The 21442-nt window shown below is 45.8% G+C and overlaps 3 protein-coding genes and 1 long non-coding RNA gene across 4 annotated transcripts in view; 2 read left to right on the top strand and 2 right to left on the bottom strand.

Annotated features, from left to right (window-relative positions):
- Positions 1 to 2084, top strand: part of SPIDR (scaffold protein involved in DNA repair) — a 204640-nt gene extending 202556 nt beyond the window's left edge. The window contains exon 20 of the mRNA XM_086740788.1: positions 1441 to 2084. Coding sequence (XP_086596914.1) covers positions 1441 to 1575 — 135 coding nt within the window. The 3' untranslated portion in view covers positions 1576 to 2084. The remainder of the gene's footprint in view (positions 1 to 1440) is intronic.
- Positions 2085 to 3483: 1399 nt separating this feature from the next.
- CEBPD (CCAAT enhancer binding protein delta) lies at positions 3484 to 5418 on the bottom strand. Its single transcript, XM_086740789.1, has one exon. It carries the CDS (start codon positions 5030 to 5032, stop codon positions 3992 to 3994), a length of 1041 nt encoding a protein of 346 aa, XP_086596915.1. The 5' UTR covers positions 5033 to 5418; the 3' UTR covers positions 3484 to 3991.
- A 2381-nt stretch (positions 5419 to 7799) lies between these two features.
- Positions 7800 to 11950, top strand: LOC147601760 (uncharacterized). Its single transcript, XR_015257685.1, has 4 exons — positions 7800 to 7927; positions 8785 to 8831; positions 9263 to 9378; positions 11833 to 11950. It is a non-coding gene; the product is annotated as an uncharacterized LOC147601760 (long non-coding RNA).
- Positions 11611 to 21442, bottom strand: part of PRKDC (protein kinase, DNA-activated, catalytic subunit) — an 85949-nt gene continuing 76117 nt past the window's right edge. Inside the window, exons 77-86 of the mRNA XM_086740790.1 lie at positions 20538 to 20742; positions 19914 to 19981; positions 19458 to 19678; positions 19054 to 19146; positions 17077 to 17166; positions 15764 to 15835; positions 15477 to 15678; positions 14922 to 15110; positions 14207 to 14346; positions 11611 to 13189 (exon numbers count right to left, since the gene is read on the bottom strand). Coding sequence (XP_086596916.1) covers positions 12985 to 13189; positions 14207 to 14346; positions 14922 to 15110; positions 15477 to 15678; positions 15764 to 15835; positions 17077 to 17166; positions 19054 to 19146; positions 19458 to 19678; positions 19914 to 19981; positions 20538 to 20742 — 1485 coding nt within the window. The 3' untranslated portion in view covers positions 11611 to 12984. The remainder of the gene's footprint in view (positions 13190 to 14206; positions 14347 to 14921; positions 15111 to 15476; positions 15679 to 15763; positions 15836 to 17076; positions 17167 to 19053; positions 19147 to 19457; positions 19679 to 19913; positions 19982 to 20537; positions 20743 to 21442) is intronic.

Consider the following 21442-nt stretch of genomic DNA (forward strand, 5'->3'; position numbering starts at 1 on the left):
GGTTTTAATGGGATTTATAGATAACATTTAAAGCGGAATGTTGCTCTGAAATTGTAAATTATTTTTCTTCTGCGGGAGGGTGTATATTTAATTTAAGCAAAGACATCAAGAAATTTCCAAAAATTTCCAAAATTTCCAAAACCGCTCTTTTAATAGCGGTTAAGTCTTGCTCAGTTTTACAGGATGTGTCTGATTTGGTTACAGACTGACAAAATGTAGTTTTTTTCCGAGTTACTAGAATTCAAACAACCTCATTTTCATGTTTCAGTTTAGGAGTATAGCAACTTAGAAACTTTTTTTTTCCCTAGCTGAAATGCAGAGATTTTTTTTTCTTTTTTTTTTACAAGCATTTCCAACTCTGAACCACTGCATTTTAAAAAGCAGCGGATCTCAACAAAGATTAATCACGAGAAATAACCACTTGAGGTGGCAATTTTTGCCAGCACTGCTAGAGTTTCTAAGGGTGCAGCTTCGCAATCACTTTTTTTGGCAGGAAGATTGGTTTTAGCTGCCGCTGCCCCTGGCCACTTGTTCCTTACCTTGTGACAACCCTTCTGTTACACCAGCATAGCTGTTTGTGCAGCTGCATGGTGAATTGGACTGCAGAACCGGTCTGGGGTAAAAATAATCTAGGGGAAAAAAAAAAAAAAAAAAAAAAAAAGAAAAGGGTTGTTTATACTTTGAATTGGGGAATAGACATGGGTATCACATACCTGGACAAATGCACAGCCTGGATGAAAGCGGGGCCATGGTCAGAGGCTGGTCGAGGCATCGGCTATGGGTGTTACCAGTTCTTCTGGTAACACGCTCGCTCGACTTAGAGAAATTGTCCCAGCCCCGCATCCCTCTTCTCCACACAGAATGCAGTCTTCACAAATTTGCCCAGGCACGACTTATGCGGGTAAACTGCCAGTGGGATCATTAAACAGAAGGGACTGTGTAGGTGCCGGTGATCAGAAACAATGCACAATACAATACAAAGTTAAAAGGGGATGGGGCTGAAAAGAGGGTTTTTGTCCTTCAGTGGATCTGTCAGTTAAGGTAATCGATACGTAGTATGTATATACACATTGCTAGCACATGTGAATTCCTGCGAGTGTCAGAACGCTAGATAAAGGGAGCACGTGTAGGTTATGCTTCAGCTAAATTGAGTTCAATGTCACAGTAGCTTTTTTTTTTTTTCTTTTTTTAACCAGCTAATTTGTAAAAGCCTGCTAGAGAAGCAGCACTTTACACAGGAGCGAGCTAGTGAGCTCTAATTATTGAAAGTCTAGTGTATTCATTCTTTCCATAGGTTCTAACGCACCTTTCTTTTGGAGTCCTTAAAAAAAATTGTCTGTTGGAACAGGACCTTACACCCTGCATCTTCTGAGGCGAATGCTGCTTAGAACAGAATGTCCAGGACTGTTTGTTTTAATCAACATGCTTTTATCACTGCAGAGTTATGAGGTGCAGAGCGTGCTGGGAAAGGAGGTGGGGTTATTGAACTGCTACGTCCACTCCGTAACCGGCCGCCCCAACTGTGTTGCGCTGGAGGAAATTGTTCTTTTGGAAGCAGCAGCAGCAAGACACTGAGCCGAACTCGAGTCAGCTCCTATCCTATCAGTGGACTTTGTAATGTGGTTGTCTGTTAACCAGTGCCACAGATAATGTGTAATGCAAGTGTGATAAGTATGAAGATAGTTTATGAAAACTGTGATTTACAAAGCACATTGTGCTCATGCTGAAAAAAGCTATTTAAAAAAAAAAATCTGTTCAACTTTCTGAGCTCTTCTTTTTCAGATCAGTTCAGAATTTAAGAAAAGAGTTCTTTGGCTTGTTTGCTGTTTACATAAAACATCTTGTTCTGGATTTTTGAATGGTTGTGGATTTTTTTTTAATAATGCTTTATTTATTATTTGTAGATGGAAAATATTTTACTGATGTTTTTGAAATAAATGCCTTGCTATGGGCAGTGAACGTTGGTCTAAGCTGAGTTTTATCAGCGGATTCCAGACGTACCACCAACCGCAAAAACACCACGTTGTTCGCGAATTCTGAGTTGTAACATTTGTTATCACCTTCCAATAAATGTTATAAAGAAAGAGATTTGAACAAAGCTTGTATTTTGAAGTGTCAAGCATATGTAAAGTTAATTTTTTACAGCTAATTGATCTCTAAGCATAGAAGTACCCTGTTATCTGTAGCTTCCCACAAAGCGAGTGTTTCATTATACAGTTTCTGTTACGGGTAACGAGTAAACTGCTTTGTAGGCCACGTAACTATCCTCACCCTGCCTGTACAGAGACGTGGATTACAGATCAGATAAATAATGTCAAAATCTTCCTATGTGTGCATAGTTTAAGATGCAAGAATTAATGTATGAGTTCAGTCAGAGATTAGATTTTTTCCCCTTCCCCTTTTCTGGTATTTAAAAGGCCCGTACAGGTCAGAGGAGGAGGAACGAATGGTTTTGCGCAGGTCCCAGTAAGTGATTACCCAGCAGAAAAGGAACAGCAAACTTGTTGCTACAGAAGTCATTCCTGCGGCTGAGGCCGATGCTGGAAATCTTCTATACGTCACAATTACTAAAGGAATGGCCCAGCTTTTGAATCCTTCTTCCCCCTCCACCTCCTCCAAGCGTTTCCGTCTCCTTCCCTGCCTCCCTGTAAGGAAGAAGGGAACGGGATGTCAGCCCATTCCTGCACGGATGATCCTGCCCTGTACACGACCAGGGTCGCCCCTTCAAAACCAGTGAGATTCCTCTGATTCCTCTCTCTAGGAATGCCCTGGCTGCTGAAGATGCTCATCATTCTCCTGCTGGTGCCCTACAGATGCTGTCATCTTTATGAATGCGCTATCAAAGTTCAGACAAGTAACCTAACCTTTCGTAATATATTCACTTGGCCAGCAATCAGCGTTGCTGCCCACTCTTGCTGTCACTAGCAGTGACCAGTGAAAGTGGCCAGCTTCAGTGTTGTGACGGCCCAGCGGAGTGCATGGGGGCAACAACATCTCCTGTGGGCCTACAGCTGCATGTTAGTGTAGGGGCAGCTTTGAGTTGTCTGGAAATCACTTTGGGGGTTTTTTTAACAGGAATTTTCAATAACAATGTTCTTGTGTTCATGTATATTTTTGGGTTGGGTTTGGGATTTTTTTAGGTTTTTTTTTTAATAATACCAAGTTTCTGGAAGAGTCCTTGTCAAAGCAGAGCCCCAGCTGCTGCTCGGCCCCGGGTCACCTCAGCGGGAAGAGCTGACTCAGCGTTCTGGCACAGCGACCCGTGGAGGGGGGTGGGCCCACTTTGTAACTACCTCATGCGAGGGTCCCAGCCAGTCCCGCTATGGGCATGGCATCGCCCTTCACCTGCTTGAGAAAAAAAAAAAAAAAATGCAGTGCACCTCACCCCCCACCTTGTCCTCACCTCGCCGTTTCAGGTGCCCCCCCTCCACCCGTGTCTCAGCCCCCCACCGCTTGCAAGGTATAGAGCAAACGAGAGCAGCGTTGGTTTAAAATGCTTTTTTATTATTATTCTTCTTCTTAGAAATGCTGTAAAAATTGATATAAAAGGTCGAACATGCTCACAGTCTTTTTTTTTCATCCTACTGTCTAAAATACATGGGGTTTTGAATCATTTTAACAGATGTACCATAGCTGCATCGGTATGAGTAAAATGTAGAAAAGACGAAAAACTACCATTACAAAAATAATTTAAGGGGAGAGAGAAAAAAAAAAAAAGAAGATATTTAGCTTTTTTTCCTTTTTCTTTTTCTATTTTTTTTTTTTTTTGCAAGTTTCGCGTGGTGAAAGACCCAGGCGTCGCCCCACGTCGCTACAACGTTCAGGAGGCGGCCGCGGGCCGGCAGCTCCCGCCGCGGCTTCGCGCCTCCGCCCCGGCCCGGCCCGGCCCGGCGCCCCGCCAAGGCCCGGCCCGGCCCAGCCCCCTGAGGTATTTAGCCACCGTCTCCCGGAGTCCGTCTCTCCGTCCCGCTTCCCCCTCCCTCGCCCCCGGTTACCGGCAGTCGGTGCCTGAGCCGGGCTGCAGGAAGGAGGCGCTGGGCAGCTGCTTAAAGAAGTGCCGGAGGCTGGTCAAGTCCCGGGTGAGCTGCTCGATCTTCTTGTGCAGCTTCTCGTTCTCGGCCGAGAGCTCCAGCAGCTTCTGCTGCATCTCCTGGTTGCGCCGCTTCGCCTTGTCGCGGCTCTTGCGCACGGCGATGTTGTTGCGCTCCCGGCGCTGCCGGTACTCGGGGCTAAACCTGTCCACGCACTTCTTGCCGCTCCGCTCCTTCCCGCCGGGGGCCGCCGGCGGCGGGACGCCCTGCCCCGATCCGGACACGGCCCCGGCGGGGCCCGGCGAGCGGGTGCTGCAGCTGGAGGGGGAGCTGCTGCCCGGCGGCTCGGGGGAGGTGGGCGGCGTGGGCTGCCCGCTCAGGTTCATGATGGTCTGGGCGCAGGTGGCGATCTGCGAAGGTAGCAGGGAGGAGGAGAGGTCGCTGTCGCTCCAGTCCGGCTCCTGCTTCAGGGCGCCGCGGGAGGAGGAGGAGGAGGAAGAGGAGGAGGAGGAGGAGGCGGAGGAGGCGGAGGAGGCGGTGCGGGGCTCGGCGCCCAGCAGGGTGGTCATGGCAGCGCCGAGGTCCTTGGCGGGGTCGCGGCCGGCGCCACCGCCCGGCGGCAGGTACTCGCCGTAGTCCCCGCCCCGCTCGGGCTTGTGGTTGCTGTTGAAGAGGTCGGCGAAGAGCTCGTCGTTGCACAGCTCCAGGTTGGGCACGGCCGACATGGAGTCAATGTAGGAGCTGAAGTCGATGGCGCTTTCGTCCTCGTACATGGCCGGGGCGGCGGCGCTCAGCTCCGCCAGGTTGGTGCCGCTGCCCCCCAAGCCGCCCCCCGCTTCCTCGCCGCTCATCCCGCAGCCGCCGCCGCGGCTCCCCGGCTTGCAGGCGGCCCCCGGCCCGCCGCCGCTGCCCACCTTGGCGTCGTAGAAGTTGGCGGGCTCCAGGCACCAGCTCTTATAACATGCCGGCGAGTCCAGGCTGTAGAGAGCCGCGGCGCTCATCGGCCAGCGGGACGCGGCGCCGCACGGCCGGCGCGCGGGGCGGGTGGCGGGGTCCGGGCCGCGAGCAGCAACCGCCGCTTCTCGCGACGATCGCAACCGCCAACCTCCGCCACGGGCAGGTGGGCAGCGGGGCCGCCGCCGCCGCTGATACTGGTGCTGCTGGTACTGGTGCTGCTGGTGCTGGTGCTGCTGGTGCTGGTGCTACTGCTGGTGCTGCTGGTGCTGGTGCTACTGCTGCTGCCGGTACCGGGGCTCCTGCTGCCGTCCCGCCGTCGCCTCGCCTCCCCTGCGGGGGCCGATCCGCCTTCGGGTCACGCCGCGCTAGGCGAGAGGAAGGAGGCGGGCATGGGACAAGGGCGTCTCTGGACCTGGGAACGAAACGCCCGCTCGGTCCCTTCTTATACGACGTCGGCCCCGCCTCCTGCCCCAATGACGGGGGAACGAGTGTTCCCGGCACCCCCGGGGACCCGGGGGCGGGAGCGGGTGGGGTGCGCGGACGCGGAGGCAGGGCTCCCGCCGCGGAGAGCTGCCACCTCCCGGTGGAGGGTGGCCGCAGTCGGGGGTGGCTACCCTAGGGGGGACGGCAGGGTGCGGGGAGGGGGCAGGCGCCCCTCGCACCGTCCCGTCCCCGGAGAGGGCTGTCCCGACGCCGGTACGGGCCCCCTATCGCGCTCTCCAACACGGGAAAGATGCTGTCTGCCCCACGCGTGTCTCTCTGCATCGCCCTAGCGCCCTCGCGAGGCTCCGCTCCTTCCGCTGGAGCACGGGCAGATTCACCCAAAAGGGCCGTAAATCCGCACCCCCATTCCCCATCAGTGACAGAACTTCTTGCAGGACCCTCCGGTGGGAAATGGGCTCTAAGGCATCTTTGGCCTAAAGCTCTTTAGAAACTTACGGTAAGGAATTATGCATTTCCCCCCCGCCCCCCCGGTCTTGCATCCAATAAACTGCTACTATTAAATTGGCGAGCATCAGAGAAAGGAAAATATTTTCATTTCAAAGATGTGAAACACTAAGTTTTCCAGTTACATAAAACAGTTTTAAAAACCCTGGCTTCACCCCCAGGTGCTCCATTGACCAAATTACAAAAGAAACACACCAAAAACCCTCTTAGAAAAGTTGATTTAAAGATTATTTTAAGATGTCTTTTTGTTTGTTGTTTTTTTTTTTTTTTCCTCCAGAAGACCCAGCTAGATTTATGACGCTTCGATAGGACGAGCCCAGCCTCTGACTTTTCAGCCCAGCGCTCAGGTGACAGTGCTGGCGTGAAGCTGTGTCCCATGGGGTGCTGTGCCCGCTCAGAGGTGGCTTTCTGGGGACTGTGAGGACGTGCTGGTCCTGCTGCCTCGCTCCGGGCAGGAATCCATCTGCTGCTACCGCAGCTGTTGCAGTAACGCAGCTGTTTATCAAAGGGAGGGGTATTTTAACATAAATCGTTGGGACAGCACTGGTACGCACGCTCCCTTTGGCCACAAATACTTTGAGGGAAGGCTTGCGGGATGCGGGTAAGTGCGCTCTGCCTGGCAGGTGAGGTTTTGCATCGGGCAGATGAGGTTTCACATGGAAGGGTTTTGCTTTGCTTTTAGCTCAGTGCTGCAGTTCACCCACAGAGACGTTGTGTTTAAATAAACTTGATTGATTGGCTTTGCTCATCAGGGGTTTGAGCCTGCAGCCTCTGTCTGCGTGAACATGAAGCACTGACCTTGGCAGTGACACAAGAAGTGGTTGCTGGTTGGCGCTTTTTTTTAGTGCAAACAATTTTCCTTTTCCACATCATCAAAAAATACTGTACCCAAACCCAGTCTTGCACGTTGTTTGCTGCCCTCAAGCACTGTGGTACGTTCACGTTGCAGGACTCTGCACCACCTGCCCTTGGCCTGGCTGCCCGGCGGGACACTGCGGGGTCCTCCTGCACCTCATTTGTCTGCATGAAGAGTAGAGAGGTGGGTGCATGAAGCATGGGAAGATGGTGAAGAAACACGGGGCAGTCTGACACCCAGTCACTGCTCCTTGCTCTGCAGCAGGGTCCGTTGATGGCTGGAAAGCGACACATCTTGCCTGTTGTAGCCATAAAATTGTGATTTGCCATGGAAAGCCTCTCATTTAACCGTGTGTACGTGGAGCTGTGTTATGCTTTCAGCTCGCTGAAGTCCTTAGTCCCAGAGGGCAGCTAGTCCTCAGATGGTGTTGATGTGCAACTGCGCCAGCCCGAACAGTCTCATTTAACGTTCATCACGTGGTACCCCAAAAAAGAGATGCGCTTCCCAGCCAGGTCACCCGGCTGCCACTGGGCACCCTGCCACACAGCAATTAGGTTCTCAAAATCCCTCAGTAAATGGCAACCTGGGCTTGCAAACCCTGTGTAAGCCCCGCTATCTGCCACACCTAAGCCCCATCACAGAGGGTGCAGCTTTCCTCACAGTTGTCTTCAGGACCTGGAGGCATGTTCAGAGCTCATGCTCAGACCTCTCGACACCTGTCTCCCCCCCCCCCGCCACCCTCCAAAATCAAGCAGCGAGAGCCGTCCACTGGAAGGTCAGGTGGTTGTGTTCATTGCTGAGCCCTAGATATGTGATCTCAGGAGCGCGTTTCGGGGTTCCCCCGTGTGCCATGCAGGCTGTGAAGCCCTGGGGTGCCACTACGCCTGCACTGATGCATTCCAGGACCAGGTGAGTGACACTGGTCTCTTACCGAGGTGCTGGGCTGAAGGCAGGACAATGTCTACATGCTGCTGTTTCCTGGGGTGGATTTGTCTGGCATTTTGGCAGGTGAATCTATTCTTGTTTGCATAAATAATTTCATGGAGAGTGAAGCGGAGACAAGCCCTTGATTCCCTCACCTGTCCTGCTGAGTACCTGACCCACTGAACCATGGCTTCTCTCCAGGGTCCCGTAAGTTTTGAATAGCATTAAGAAATATTTGAGCATCTGAATTTCAGAATATTTTCTCTAAAACCAGTTTGAGGTTCCTGCTCCAAATCAAGCAAAGAGGAGTATTTTCACCTGGAGAGAAAGGACAAGAAACCTTTCTCTAAGAAATCTTTGGAGAGAGAAAACAAAAGTTTAAACTACTCTGGAGTGCTGGTTGTGAATCCCAGCGAAGCACTGGGACTCTGAGCCCTCCAGGAATGGGAATTAAATCACACTGTATTTCTTCCTAGTTTTTCCTCTTAAATAGGGGACAAGCCACTCAGGGAAGATGAGGAAAGGGGGGAATGCTTCAGCCTCACCGTCCGGCCTTCCCGTCCATCCTCCTCCCAGTGTGCTCGCCTCTGGCACCGCAAGGCCAGGTTGGACAGGGCTCTGAGCAACCTGGTCTGGTTGGAGATGTCCCTGCTCCTTGCAGGGGGGTTGGACTAGATGACCTTTAAAGGTCCCTTCCAACCCAAACCATTCTGTGATTCTGTGATTCTAAGTGCAGGACTCTCTGGGGCAGCGGGGCTGGGCTGGCCCTGCAGAGCCCATGGAGCCTGTCTCTGCTCTTGGGGTGCTACCGGGCTGAGGCAGCACCAGCAGAATGCCGGCTCCCAGGGGTTCATGGGCTGGGGTTCAGTAGCTGTGGAGCAGGATTGCGGGAGGGACACCTTGTCCAGGGGAAGCACCTCACGGCGCTGAGTTTCACAGGGAAAGGCTGGCTGGGTGGTGGCAAAGAGCCAGCTGACAAGGGGGAAAAAGATGGAGGGGTGGTTTGCCTGCTGTTCTCTTCCCAAGAAAATGCAGGAGTGCAGCGATCGTTTTTTTTTCAACGGCCAGAAGCCAGGAACAGCCCTTGGGATCTTGCTGGGGAAAGGGACATACAGGTGAGGAGGTGTAAGTTCTTTGGGGTGTTAAAAACCTGCCAATGCACCCCTAGGGAGGGTCAGTACCTCCTTGAGGTTGGTGTTGGTTCTTGTGAGCCAATGCAGTGCCTGCTGGACGGACCCTCCCTACCCACTCATCCCACCGCTGCCAGGGCTCGTGCCTCTCCCTTGTCTGGAGTCGCTATGACAGCATTCTGCTCGTCACTTCGACTTGCTTCAGTCATTCGTTGCACTGATCCAGCCTGTGGCCACCCTGCAGCAAGGGCTGGTTTTGTTCAGCTGCACCCATGGCTACTGAGCTGCTGAATTAAATCTTCCACGTATGCGGGCACCCAAAAGGCCAAGTGCGGCAGCAGTGAAACACCTCAGCCCCTGCACGCCTTGTTTTCTCACCCTCTTCGGTGGATGCTCTGAACCTTTTTCCAATGCAGGTTTTGCATGAGTCTCCATCAGAGACAAGATTCGTGAGATCAAATTGACAGCCACATCTTCTGTCTCACCAAATGAAATCTCTCACAGTGTCATCTACTAGGAGTTTAACGGACAGGTAGAGTGAGTGTTGCCCTCTCCTGTCCCATCAAAAAGGAAAAAAAAAATCAAAAAAACTAGGAAACAAAAATGTAAACAAAAACTCTCCGTAAATAATGTGGAAACTGTAACCAAATCTTTTCCAGTCCCTTATTGCCATTCCTTTCTAACACTTTTTGCAACCAAAAAAACCCCTAAACACCCTATTCCGGCCACTGTTGGTTTAATGTAAGATGTGGCTCTTTGGTAGCTTTGCTACAAGACAAGCGACACTGTTCTGTGCTGTGGGCGCCTGCCAGGGTGCGACCTTTCTGCACAGGTGCAGTTTCTTTCAAGCAGCCTAACTTAAAAATGAGATTTTAAAACCCCAGGTCATTTCCAAACGAGGAACAGGGTGTTAATAGATGTGGCAGACCCTCATCCTCAGTCCTTGTGAGGGAAAAGAAAAAGGGTTTTAAAGCAGTGGTAATAAATCCTTATTTTAACACCCCAATTTTGAAAAACATGAAGACTGGGGAGAAGTGTCTCTACATGTAGACGCTTACTTACCTGACTTCAGGAAACAGCTGGCCAAACCCTTCAGCGTGAGGCCAGAAGAGCTGCGGGAAACCCCTCATTCCACGGCTGGAGACCAGCCTAATTTGTTGTTCTGGTGGAGAGCTCGTAGGCTCCTCCTGCACCCAAAGGCGTGCCCGTGCCGTACCGCATCTCAGCCACAGGCACCTCAAGCTGACATTTAAACCGGGGGGCGGCGGTGGGGAACTAAGAACAATCCTGAGCAGCACAAGCAGCGTGCAGGAACCTCTTTATCAGCTGGGAAAGGAGGCGGCAGGCTGCAGCTGTAGAGCTTTTCTCTGTGTTTAGCAGTGTTATTTTTAGTTAGAGGGAAATTATAAGATGACAGGGATGGTGATGACTAGCTTGAACACAACTATTACTCTACATGCTAAGAAAAATCTACTGAGAGTATATGCTAACAGTTTACATGGCTTTCTAGATGCAACCAATGAATTTCCAGATACCGTGCACATCTGGTGATCTAATCTGAGAAGGAAACACTCTGCCGTACTTGTGGATGGTTACTAAGTTTTGTTTTGCATCAGGAGACTTGAAGCAGTCTCCGACTCTGAGCCTCACAACATCTTACCCTCTTCTGGAAGCTGAACAAACCCAGCCTGTAAAGCACGAAGCGTAGTGACTTGAGGTTTTCATGGCATCGCTACTTTCCGTGCTGCTTCACAGGCTGGCTTCAGCCTTTCCCTTCAACTGCTGTATCTTACCGAGAGCTGCACTCTTCAGTCAGCATCGGGGACAGCAGCTGCGATTCACATTGGTTGGAGGTTCTTTGCAGGCTCATTCAGCCGCACGGGGAAATCTTCGTTCAGGCAGTTCTGCTTGCATCCCACAGCATGTTTCTCCTCATGAAAACCCAGCAGCTTTGTGCTTTGATCCTTAGCTGACACCTGAGCTTGGCACATAGATCACTAGTAGGACTGATGGAGCCGAGGCTTCCAATTACAGCACTTATTTTAGGGCCAGAAGTGAGCTTTTAAATATTTTAAGTGTCATGGACATGTTCTAAGCTCTTTTGCACCGTCAGGGCTACTTTTACATGTCTCAAAGGCTTTTACCCCACACCTGAGGGCCTTTTGCTATGGCGTGAAGGGAGAGGAGGGCACGGGGCAGGGTTCACCACAGTCCCCTTCCCCTGGAAGAGCCAGGCTGTGCTCCTGCCATGGCCCCTTCTGGAAGGCCAAGGAAGCCTGCGGCTCACAAATATCTATTGCTGCTGAAGGTCTCAAAAGTCCTGCGAGAAGAGCCTCGTTAAACTATAAACATAAACTTTGTCCTCCGCGGTACAGGTCAAAGTACCCAGTAAGTATCTGAGGTATGTGCCAAAAGTGCAATTAAACACCTCCTATGACCAGCCACTCCATTTCCGAACGTCCCCTCGCCTTTTCATGTAGCTTTTTATTGTCCTTTAAACTTTCTTATATTTGTAGAGTGACAACGTGAAAGCCAGGGTACCTCACCTGACCAAGCTTTAGTCGTAACACCACACTCTTAATTGATACCAGAGATTAAAAGAACAAAATGCACCAAGATATCTTACACAGGTGTACATAAAAATGGACTATATCACAGGTTCTTATGAAAAAAACACTGTCCATTAATTACAGTCTCTGTAAATGGGTAAATGTGGATGTTTTCTGTGATTAAAGTGCCTTAAATTAAGTTTTGAAATGAGGTATATCTTTGAAAGTTTATTTTTATTTTTAAATAGCCGATTCCTCTACAAAATACAAACAAACAATACTTTAATCCATAAAATCTGATAAAAAGATTGTTTTTCTTGATTTGTAACAGTATTGACATAAACAATTGAGCATATTTATTAAGAAGAAGGTAACAAATAGTAATTGTTGCTGGAAAGTATCTGAAACAAAAAAAAAGCTCCCTTCCTATTCATCAGGCCTCAGCGAGCAACCTTCCCCATCCTGCATTTTTCATGGAGTCGTACCCAGGAGCCAGATTCCTCTGCTCTCCAGCTGAAAGATTCATTTGAGACTGGTGCCAGCAGCAGCTGTGGCCCCTCAGCGATATCGGGACTGCCCCATCGCCACGGAGGCAGGAGGGAAAGCTTGTAGGCAGTGGAAGGGCAAAGACTCATTTTTATTACACCTTTTATGATAATTATTAAAAGTCTCAATGGAAACTACCTCCTACAATGAATTCTGGGTAATAAACCACAGTCAGATTTTAGATAACTCTTTCCTCCTTGCCATCTGGGCTGCACTGCACTTCCCACCAAGGTTACCTGAAAACTGGCTGCCAGAGAGGAAGAGCCACATCTGGCACAACTCTGGCAAATACCACTCCTGTGCTGTGCTGCAGCTACGGCAAGAAGCTTACAGTGCTCTGCCGCGTCGGCAGTGGCTACTTTTGGCTTTGGGCAAACAAATTAATACAACACGAGACTTCTAAAGGACAGAGGTAACAGAGTATAACCACTAATTGTTAAAAAACAATCTGCTGGAACAAACTGGCACGGTCTCATCATTGCTTTCTCATTACCCAGTAATGAAATAACCATCCAGATACTTCAGGTGTTTTCTAGAGCTAAAAGCCGTCTCCAGTGTAATTTTACCATGTGCTTCACTGTTTCTCTTGATAGGAAAATCTCCTGGTTTTAATTACAAATAACATGTGTCTGCAGAATAGCTTCAGTTGATTGTCATTAAGCTCTCTGTAAAAGACAAAAGCACAGACTTTCACTACAAGGATGCCTACAAGTTCGCAGAGTATGAATTTGTGCTTTCCTCTGAGTGACCTCAGTGCCTTTCAAATTAGTCTTCGAGTTCTAAAATCTCTCCAGTTCTTTCAACATTGATTTTAACACAAAGCCAATAAAGTTGCTTTGCTGCAGAACCATATTAAAAAACCAAAAATCACTGTTTGAACACAGCTTTAATAGAAAAAAAATTATTTTCTATATTAGTCAAGTTAACTAATGACAAAAATGTTTAAGAGCTTTTTTCCTTTTTGGCCTTAAAATTCCAATTTGGTTGCAGCTGTCTGTTAGGGGAAACTCCTCCTGGCAGACTGGGCTTTAGGGAGCAGTCTCTCACATCCAGGGTTCCCATCCTTCCCAGACTCTGCCGAGAACGTTGGGGTCTGTCGCTTGATCGATCAGGCATCTCACTTGGGTCTCTTCTGAAAGTCCATCTTCTGGCTCTCTGGCTCTGATGTTATGATCAGCGTTACCACGAGCCACAGCTGCAAAATCATTATAAGAAAGCGACTTCTCGTGGCCCAGGCGTAGTTCGTCGCTAAAATTGAGAACACAAAAATAAGCTCTTACTAAAAGAAACGAGGGAAAAATCTGAAATGGATTTTAAAATGTGAAACAGTACTTTAACACCATCCATGCAGCTCTGTTTTTCAAGACGTGGAGACTGCTCAACAGCTGTAGAAGGCCTGGCCAGAGAAGACTGGTGATTTCAGGTGTCCTTTACTAGTGAATACTTACCATGAACATTTACCAGTCTTGTCAAAGGGGTTTAAGTGAAAGAAGGATACAGCAGTTCACATCCAAGCTGTTTTCCCTCCTTACCTGCCTTGCTGATTTGTGTCTGCAAGAAGCATTTTGCTGCCTTTTCCAGTTCAGCCTTGACCACAAAAGGAACTCCTCCCAAGTCCTGCACTTTTCAGTATTTGTATGGTTTTAAAACAGGCTTCTTTTTTTTTTTTTTTTTTTGCCTTAGTTAATCCAAAATGTCTTTTTAAAAGAGGATGGAAGGGATTAATTGTACTTTAACTGAACTTCAAAGACATTCTGGCTTGAGCCAGACTTGACTAGACTGACATAAATAACCTGAGAATGCCATCAGATTTGAATTTGATGTTTTTGGGAAGCAGCTTACCTCCATGCCACCCATACAGCTGGTTCAGGTTCCATTTCAAGCAGAAGTACATAGATTTGAATACTACCCCTAAGCCTAAAAGCTTTGGAGATGAACGTAAAGAATAGCAGTCTGAGGAATAAGAAGTTAAGCAGGCTCACAGGGTGGGGATGCGTGTGTTGCCAGGAACAGTAAAACTGCTCAGGAGGCCTGAGCTGGAGCAAGAACACTCAAGGGGAGATATCTGGTGTTTTGGCTGGCAGGGTGATTCAGCGAGCTTGTATGTGGACCAAAACAATTCTGACAGGAGGTTTGTTGAAAATTTGCCCTCTCTGCCTCTTCTCTTTTCCTAGCTGCCGTTCTGTCTGAAGGGAGCTAAATCTGACACAGGAGACTGCCAAAATTCTTAGTGGAGCAGTTTAAAGCAAAAGGAGAGCATCTTACCAAGTGATTCTTGCTGGATTGGCACCTGTAAGCTTTCTTTTGACGTAGCTGACTTTTTGCAAAGGGTACCAGTTTACTTCAGATGTGTTTATTTCCTTAATCCATGTGCCTCCTTTTTTCAGCTGTCTTTGTTCGAAGTTCTAAAGAGAAAACAAATTTGCCCTATTTATCATAAATCATACACTTAAAAAGACCTTTAAGCCGCCAGATCACAGCAAGTCAAGCCAGTAACTCTTAACTGCAGATGCAATGGAGGGCGAAGTAGTGAGATGCTATCTAGCCTGCCTATGACTTAAAATTTAATTTACAACTGGAGTTACTGAAGTACAACTAGTTTCAGATTTTTTTCTCTGTAATTATTAGTTTGGTATACACAGTGTTGTTACGTAAATTTAAGAGGCTCAATGCAAATTGAAAATATTTATGCTGCTGTCGTGACACAATGCAATCAAGAAATACCCACATTTTTAGGATTATCATGCAGATAAAGAACAGTACACTAATAACACAGACATGTGCTACTATTCTTTGCCCATCAATATAGAATTCTGTTGTTTAAAATCCTTTAAATTCAGTTTCTCTGAGAACGCAAAAAGACAGATAAAAGGAGCACTGAGACTCAGCATCAGGAAATACTTCCTTTTTGATCAGTTTTATCCTTATTACAGTTTAAGAATTTTCACATGAAGAAAAAGGAAAGAGAAAAAAATCCCACCTTCCAGTCCAAAGAAGGCTCTTTCACAAATACATCCATTGTGCTGATGAGGAGATCTGGATCGGCACGATAAGCCCTTAGGGCATGTACCATCACACTGTAAATAAGACCCCACTCCTTCACTGGCATCATCAGATTAACAAACTGGCGAGTCAGACGGAAAGGCATCAGCTCTGGCACACCCAAGAACTAACCAAGGAGAAGGACAGCCAAAAGAAAATAAGAATTAAAAAATTAAAATAATGTGCAACTCGGGAGAACAGGACTGAGTTGTGACAGCAAACCTCTAGTCATGAATATTTAGTGACAGTGGTTGAAAGCATGTCTGAACTACACAAAACACCACTATAGACTCTATGAAACTCTATAGCTTCTTGCTTGTCTGAGAATATCTGGAAACAGAGATTTTATTCTATTAACTAGAAATAACTTGTGAAGAATATTTTGCTTCAGAACGATGGCAGATGAGGAGCATCGAATTTAGTACTGAGAAGACACGTGTAACTGCACATAATAAATGCAGAAGTCATAACAAATTAATCAGAAAACAAATACCTGTGTGGCTGAGCCAAACGCATATCCAAAGTCTATTCCCACCATGCCACCTGTCTCCTTGTTAATCATGAAGTTGGAGAGATGTCTGTCTCCAATACCAAGTATCCAGTGGCTGATGCACATCAGTGCATGAGAGCTGGCAAAATGAGACCGCAGTGACAGGAAGGCTTCAGGAGATGTACTCATTTTCACAAAGGCTCGCCTAAATGAAACAGAAGTCACTCATTGCACACAGCTAAAACACCAGCATTCTTTTCGCAATGTGCAGTCATTAACAGCGCACTTACCGCAGCAGGTCTTCTGGAACACTGCTTTCCCTGCTTTTGAAAGACATAACGGCTTCTGTACGGCTAGCGTTTCTGCAAATTAATGAAGGAATAACCTTAGCTACTGAAATAACAGCCCACTGGGCGTTAAAAGGCAACATGTGTCCATGACCGTATCAGCACCTTTTGCTTACCCAAGTAAACAGCACAGCAAGACACACAGTTTGCCCCAAATTTTTTATCTGATATTAAAAATAACCCCCTTCTCTTGTTTTCCAAGCAGTTACTTCCAGGACTGACATTTCTTACCACAAAACAATACGTAGTGTTGTCTAGATTCTCTCACATTAAGTAGATGGGTTAAGTTTTAATACAGCCATACAACTGTGCTCCTTCTGGCTGGATAGTCTCTTCCAAGCAGAGGAATTAAGACCCAAACAAAATCCCTCAGCAGCACGCAGAGGCTATACTGGCACCAGAAAGTAGTGCAGCACAACGTGCAGGCAACAGAATAAAATAGTTGGTGCTGAGGACATCCATGCCACAGGCATCTGAGGAGGGAGGGTGACTGCTCTGGCCTAGCCCATGTCTGGTTCTGGGAAATGAACGCCCACGAGCAGCTGGAAAGCGCTGGGCGCTTTCCTTCCAGTCCAGTTTCACCTGAAAGGAGCAGAGTTGTGCACTTGAGGACAGTTCTGTGATGCAAGCCAATGTGAGGTGAGAGGAGGCGATTGGGAATTTACTTCAAAAGCCCATTCCAGATCTGAATACAAGCACTAATTAGTTAAACGAGTCAAAGTTTTCCTTTAAAAAGCAAGATGGTTGCTTAAGCAGGTTACGAGCTGATCAGAAATGCTCCACTGGAAACCTCACTTCTGCTCCCTACAGTGCTAGATCTAGGCAGGTGTGGAAATTCCTCTGAGAGGATGCTCAACTTAGGACTCAAATCATCAAATATTCTTAAATTCTCAGTGCATAACAGTGATTTTCTCTGTCCAACTTCAGCAGGTGCTCTGGCTCTGAGACAGCCTACCTAATGACATAATCATGAACAAGACACCTAGAAAATAAAGTTGAAGAGGAGCATTTGCTTCTAGACACTTTCTTAAGGAAGTGAGTAAGCTTCTGGAAGGATTCCTGTGCTCTGATGGGATTTTGGCAGTACCAAACTCCTCCTGCAAAGCATCTTTACAAAGCAGTAAAATGGGCAAAAATCAGATTTAGCCAGCATATTGTAATGCAGATCATATTTTTGCTGGAATTTCTACAGCTCTGGAGTGTGTGCACACACTCCAGTTTTCATATTTTACATGCAGTTCTTTTTCAAAACCTACCTGTACATAACATGGTATCGAGAGATGCCTTGTGCTTTCCCGCCCATCTTGGACAGCCACTCAGAATAAGTAGCACGAGGTCCTTTTTTACTAGGGACAAAAAAAAAAGGGCTGATGATTTCCCCATATTATCTTACCACTCTAACAGTCACAGGCTCTGTGCTGCTATGACCCATGCAATTTTTATGCATGAGAGGAGTCAGGAAGCGACAGCCTACATTAATTTTAGCCTTGCTATGGAAATGAAGTTTAGGCAATTAGTGCATATGCTGATCCATCCATCTTCTTCCTCCCCGCTTTGAATGCACTTCAGTCGTATTTGACAGAAAATGAGACATCTCAAAGGTGTTAATTTGTCAATAGGTACTGTGAAAATTAGATTCTGTCTTGAGAAGAAAGATCCAAAATAATTTCTGCAAGGAGGGAAAGATATTTTTAACAGAGCCTTGTATCCATTTGAGAGCCTACCACAGTACGTGCTGCCGTTTGTCCATCCAAATAGGCAGGGAATGCAGGAGGGCAGTCTGTTATCTCCTCAGTGTGTTCAGGAGGGGAGGAATGGGGGCTTAGATGTAAGGTATTCATCCATAGGAAGCCAGTTTTCATTAGTTACACTGCTTACACAATCATTTGATATTTTTTTCCCACCTTAACTAAATACACTAGACATTAAACTTCTATTCCAGAGAGGGAGCAACTTAGCAGAGCACTCGCCTCCCCTCTTCCTTCCAAAGCATGTTCTGAGACATAAACATCCCTTCCATTTAAGTATTATTTATCATTTACAGACTGCATAGCTCATCGCTTCAGGATAAAGAAAAGGATTTCAAAACTTCAGAAAGTTATCACCTCCACCCCAATCAAAATATCGCCAGCAAGGATTTAATCAGAATTTTCTTTTGCGAGTGCTGTCATTCAACCATAGCTCAATATGAAGTGTCTTCATTGACTTGATTGAAGAACATATGGGAAAATATTTAAAGTCTATACACAACAATAAAATAAAGCTATTTTTTGGGATAAATCATTAACTGTTTTTAGAAAGACACTGATCTCCTAAATTTAGTATATTAGAAATTGTCTCCCTTCATGTGGTTGTTCCATGGGAGTCTTCCCCCACTTTCCCAGTCAATGAACCAAGACCAGCATAATAACACTGCTGTTCACAAAAGTGAACCACACAGCAGTAATACAGGAACTGTAGCAGATCCTGAACTGCTCACAAGTCAAGTAACAGCAGAAATAAAGACTCTTTGGAGTCCAACCTCCATGCTGGAGGTTCCTTCAACCTGCCCCATAAACAAGAGAACAAGTAAGAATAAATGGTAACAGCACCACTTTGACAAACCCAAACAGAGATTATGTACTAAGAACAATGTTGCTAAATAAAACTACATTTCTAAATTCCAGGACAGAAACAGGCTGAAATGCTAGAATTAAATCCATTTTATAAATATTCATCCCCCAATTACAATCAATAGAAAGAAAGCTAATTTATTCAAACCCACCACTGGTATAAAGTCAGTGTTCTTTCACAGTTGTGTTTTATGCATCTGCTGCCAATTTCCCCCATCACTGACTCACTGCCGAACCCTGGTTCTGAATAGCTCCATCTCTACTCTGCTCCCCTACTGACCTACGTCCATTTCCTGCCTGATCAAATCAAAAGATCAAAATCCTTTGCTTGTAAAATCAATCTGCTGATAAGGAAATGGTGATCATAATGACGTCACACATGATTATAAGCCTCTTGTTTAAACAAGCTGGGTGGAGCATATTCCAGGTACAATGGTACTCATTAAACAAACAGTTGCCAACTACTAATTTGGGTCAGGAAGCACAAACTGCCTCCTTGCTTACAGGTGCTTTTATTTTTTTTCTTTTAAAGAAAGGAAACGCTGCCACCACATTGTCAGTATCATGAGAAACCTCTTAGTAGTGGTCCCTTTTAGAGCAGATAGCTAAACCAAGCATCACCTGTTATAGCTGACATCTTCCTCTTCAGACATGCTATTCTTGAGGAATTCTTTTAAAGTACAAGTATTTTCCAGCCACTTGATGAGTCCCAGTCTGGAACAAAAGAAATCAGAGATATGAACAAGTAGCTCCGAGTTGAATTTAGAGGAACACTGCAAATGGGAACCAACGTGTCCTCGTGTCTGCTAAAACAAGGGTGAAAGCTACCTATTTAAATATACTCTGAAAAAGTTTCCAGATAAAGTGATTTCAGTGTTGTTTAAAAGGAAAAGGAAAAAAAAAATACACCAAGAGCCAAACCACTCTGAAACAGAAATCTGGCACACAGAAATCTCACTTTCCAACATCCTGACGGCAACAGATGTTAACACAAGGATTTCTGTCTCTTCAAGATAAATTCCTACCTTGTTGTCATAGGGATGACCTGGTAAGTTTTTAACTGCATATTCCTTTGGCTACACGTAGCATCCTGGGAAAGGATGATGTTCATTACATCAAACAGCTGCTCAATGCGTTGGTCTTGTCGCAGGTCTTCACCACCTTTGACAAGAAAAGGATATTCCTGCTCATCGCTGCCTCGGATTGTTATGCGTTTTGGTTTCCTCAAGGATTCCATTACACTTATCTTGGAAAAAGACAGGAAAAAGCAAAACAGAATCATCACTCAAATTAACCATATCTGCATTTCTAGATGGCATAAACAAGTTGCTGAGCTACTACCAGAAAAACAAATTCCTATTTCCTTTATGTGCTGCAAGATGCGTACACAAGCAACAACCCTGCTATTGTCAAGTTCTTCAAATGGGATATGGACTCAAATTTATACCAAACAGGATTTTGATTCAAACTTATAAACATACCCGTTCATCAAATCCAGAGATTTTTGCATGGTACTCAGGCAGCGGTTTCCCTTTTCCATCATACTGACCTGAAGTGGTAGTGGGAAAAAATAAAAGGAGAAAAAAGTTACCTAGACAGATTTTATTTTTTTTAAGTGTGTTTAAGAACAGACCACACTTCCTAATATTTTGTCAACTGGCAGAATGATAACTATGAAGAAAATATTTTAAAAAGCATAAAAATCCATCATACACAACATATGATTTCATCTGCAAATTACTAATATTCTTTCCTTCTTAAGCTGTTAGAATTGCAGCTCTTGATGGTTTAAGAGGACACATCCTTTTTGAATTAGATTTAAACATATATTAGATTTATATATCAGATTTCCTGGAGTCAGGCCTTTAAGAAAATACTAAGCTCTTAGCTAAGAGATAAAATTTTAGATACAATTTTTAAAAAATCAAGACTACAGCTTAGGAACAGTATTAAGAGATGATGAATGAACAGAGTTATTTCAGATGAAATCTACTTCTCCATAGGGCCAGAAAGAAGGGCCCTATAGCCAATACGAGAAGTAGAACTCAACAATAGCAACTTTCTTCTAAGGGACAGGTCACCATTGACACTGAAGAGGAACTCACCAGGAACTTCTAGTTCATTCCTCAAGAACTCAGCTTTGAATTCACTCATCCACGGTGAACATTCTTTCAGATTTCCAGGTTCTTTATGGTTTTTGTTCATTTTTGAGAGAAGAGAAGTTGCAATCGCATCAAAGTCACTAGGCTTCATATCCAACAGTTCTGAGCCGCCTTTTCCAAAATGATGGTCAAAGTCCTTCCCGAAAGCCTGAGGTTCATTTATAGAAAGGAATCCTGTTAGCACAGTGCTAGGAACTCCCCAAGAGCACCAAAAAGGTACCTTCTTATCTACACACACACCGTTTCATCTGAGCTCCTAAAATATATCAACTGTCGTTCCACTCCAGTTCTCTTTCTCTCCATTATTTGTAGTCCGTCAGAACCTTTTCATTGCCTGTTTGGTAGACTCACCAGCTATCATCAACAGAAATATCTACGTTTCACCAATTCAGTGACATCAAAGATCTGTAGATCATAAACCTTTTTGCCATATCAAAATCAGAAGCCTATCCCTCTTTACCTCCCCCAGCTGCAGTTTGATTCTGAGTGAGCGTATCAATAATGCTGCTCATTAAACTTAATACATGCATCTCATCTGCTTAGAAAAATTTAAGAACAGATAGTAAAAGTAATATAAAAGACAAATATTTAAATTTGTATCTATTAAACAAATAAAAATTCCATCATGAAGTGAAATATAGGATTATTATCAGACCATTTAATTGATGTCTCAGCCTTTAGATATTATCACACTTCCAAACTGCTGAAAAAAAATCAAAAAAATTCTCAACTGTTTGGTTTACAAATGGTAAAAAAAAAAATACAGATGGATAAATAAGTTAGCCTTTTATTTTCTCCCTAGAACTTGAATACTCTGTGCTTTATGGAAGGTCTGGGGTTTTTGTTGG

Source organism: Chlamydotis macqueenii, chromosome 2, assembly GCF_036417535.1.
Source record: "Chlamydotis macqueenii isolate bChlMac1 chromosome 2, bChlMac1.mat, whole genome shotgun sequence".
Taxonomy (NCBI): Eukaryota; Metazoa; Chordata; class Aves; order Otidiformes; family Otididae; genus Chlamydotis; species Chlamydotis macqueenii.

Coding starts and splice junctions, on each gene's coding strand:
- CEBPD (XM_086740789.1), bottom strand. CDS start 5,032: ATGAGCGCCGCGGCTCTCTACAGCCTGGACTCGCCGGCATGTTATAAG.